The sequence below is a fragment of the Octopus bimaculoides genome, chromosome 6 (genome assembly GCF_001194135.2).
Source record: "Octopus bimaculoides isolate UCB-OBI-ISO-001 chromosome 6, ASM119413v2, whole genome shotgun sequence".
Taxonomy (NCBI): Eukaryota; Metazoa; Mollusca; class Cephalopoda; order Octopoda; family Octopodidae; genus Octopus; species Octopus bimaculoides.
Window position 1 is genome coordinate 116471981 of NC_068986.1, and position 2224 is coordinate 116474204.

The following is a 2224-nucleotide window of genomic DNA, read 5'->3' on the forward strand; positions in this document are numbered from 1 at the left end:
ATATATATATATATATATATATATAACATAAAATTCCTTGTAGCACATTTCTGACACATTCGCCCCTCCTCCTCCTTGATTAGGTCTTGGTTTCTCTCCCTCCCATATATGGAACCGCCCTTCCAACACACGACGCGAAAATGCAGAAGCAGCAAAGACGGACAGCAACGAAGAATGTAAGTCCCAGAATCTGACGTCCTCACTGCCATTGTCTGTCTTATCTCTTCAGACCTCCATCTCATTCTATTGTCAAACTCTTCTTCCTTCTCCTTTCATCCTCTCCTCCTTCTATTACTCTTTTTCCATTTCCTTCTTCAACGTACCTCTCATTATTCTTGTTCTCTACAATCGCTTGCAATGCTTCTTTCGATTATTTCCACTTCTAATCTTTCTCCTTGGACCTCTCTCTCTCTCCCTCTCTCTCTTTCTTTTCACAGTCTTTCTCTTACACTCATCTCCATAGCTCCGATATACTATTTCTCACTTTCTCAATTTCTCAGCCTATACATTTACACACATTAATAAATATGCATATACATATGTGTGTGTGTGCGTGTGTGAGTGTGTATTCACATTATGTATGAACCTATCTTTGCAATGCTGTAACATGACCACGAGTCTCTTAGGCAGGGCACAGTGGTGGAAGGGTAAGGTTTGATGTTTTTCAATTTCTACTCAAATGAAAGTTTTACAGTAGCGAAACGAAATTGAAAGCAACAATTAACAAGATTATACGAGCAGATCTTTTCCATCGTGTAGCACTTCCATACTGGAGTATTATGGCATTGTACAACTGAAGCATAACACTGCACAACACTGCTTCAACCCAACGTTGCAACTTTGCACTGCGCAACAACTGCATCAGTACGATGTTATTTTAGAATATCACTCAGGCTGTGTAAAACTGCACCTCGACACCACAATTCTCAAAAAAACACTATTGTATCGCTGCATGACTGCAGCCTCAATATCACTGGATCACTACATCATAGCACTGCATCACTGCACCAATCCACCACTATATTACTGTACTGCTACAGCATATCATTCTCTTACAAATACACCACTTTGATGATGTCCAGGCTGAGTTATTCTATACGAAGGATAAATCTGTAACAGTGAGGTTCTCTTAATAAATCTTCCTCCACATTGCAGCTCGATGACGCCTCCATTACATCACAGTATATATGTCCGTCCCTAATCACAGATCTCTCGCCACTTCCATTGTAGGCCTTCGCATTACATTGCATTACATTAGATTTTCCTCTCCTTAACATGGCAGTATGTATCCACCCACATCATAAATAAGGTCCTCATTACCTCTACATCACAAAAATGTATCTTCTCCTCTACATCACATTTGGATTTCTACACCCCTTTGCATCTGAGATAGCTTCCTTCATTTAACATAACGGTAATAACATAGAAAGGCCTGACACCAACAATACAAGGAGGTCTCTCACCGCTATACCTCATTAGATCATCTCTTCCACACATCATATATATAGCAACCAACCACTCCACATACATATCATCCCTCCTCTTACATCACACCGAGGTAGGTCTCGCCCTCATTACATCAGATACATGCCTACCTCCATTACATTACTGACTCTATCATCCTCTCGTCTCCCACCATCATCACCACATTACAATTAATATAAGAAAAACGCCACTACTGCACATACAGGTCGGACCAGCTCATGGTTCATCAAGGAACTGTGTTCTCTCAAGCATTTACATTTACACTACATTCAAAACGGCGCACGATGGTTTCCATTTGCTCGGTAGCGTGGGATGCAAATAAACACAGCAATAGGAGGATGTTCAGGAGAGAATTAAGGGGAACAGTCACACAAGAAGGAAACCCGATACATTTGAATGTAAAATATTGCTTTAAATTTTACAAGGATTCGAAACCGGAACGTCCAAATTTATTGATTTCTCGTTAAGGTATCTGATGAGAAATCAATTGGTTTTTGACCTTGAAGCTTTGAAACCTTTGTGTCGGACGCTTGTACGTGTACATATATGCGCACATATATATGTATATATATATATATATATATATATACACAAGCACGTGCACACAGATGCATACAGATGTATATTTACACACACACACACACACACACACATATATACTTGTATTTATGAATACATGCATATATATGTATATATACACATATATATAGATAGATATGCATGTGTATGTATATATATA

General features: G+C 39.0%; 1 protein-coding gene across 1 annotated transcript in view; it reads left to right on the top strand.

The window, feature by feature from the left end:
• Positions 1–2224, top strand: part of LOC106881345 (SPARC-related modular calcium-binding protein 1) — a 199144-nt gene that overhangs the window by 172777 nt on the left and 24143 nt on the right. Inside the window, exon 9 of the mRNA XM_052968510.1 lies at positions 84–176. Coding sequence (XP_052824470.1) covers positions 84–176 — 93 coding nt within the window. The remainder of the gene's footprint in view (positions 1–83; positions 177–2224) is intronic.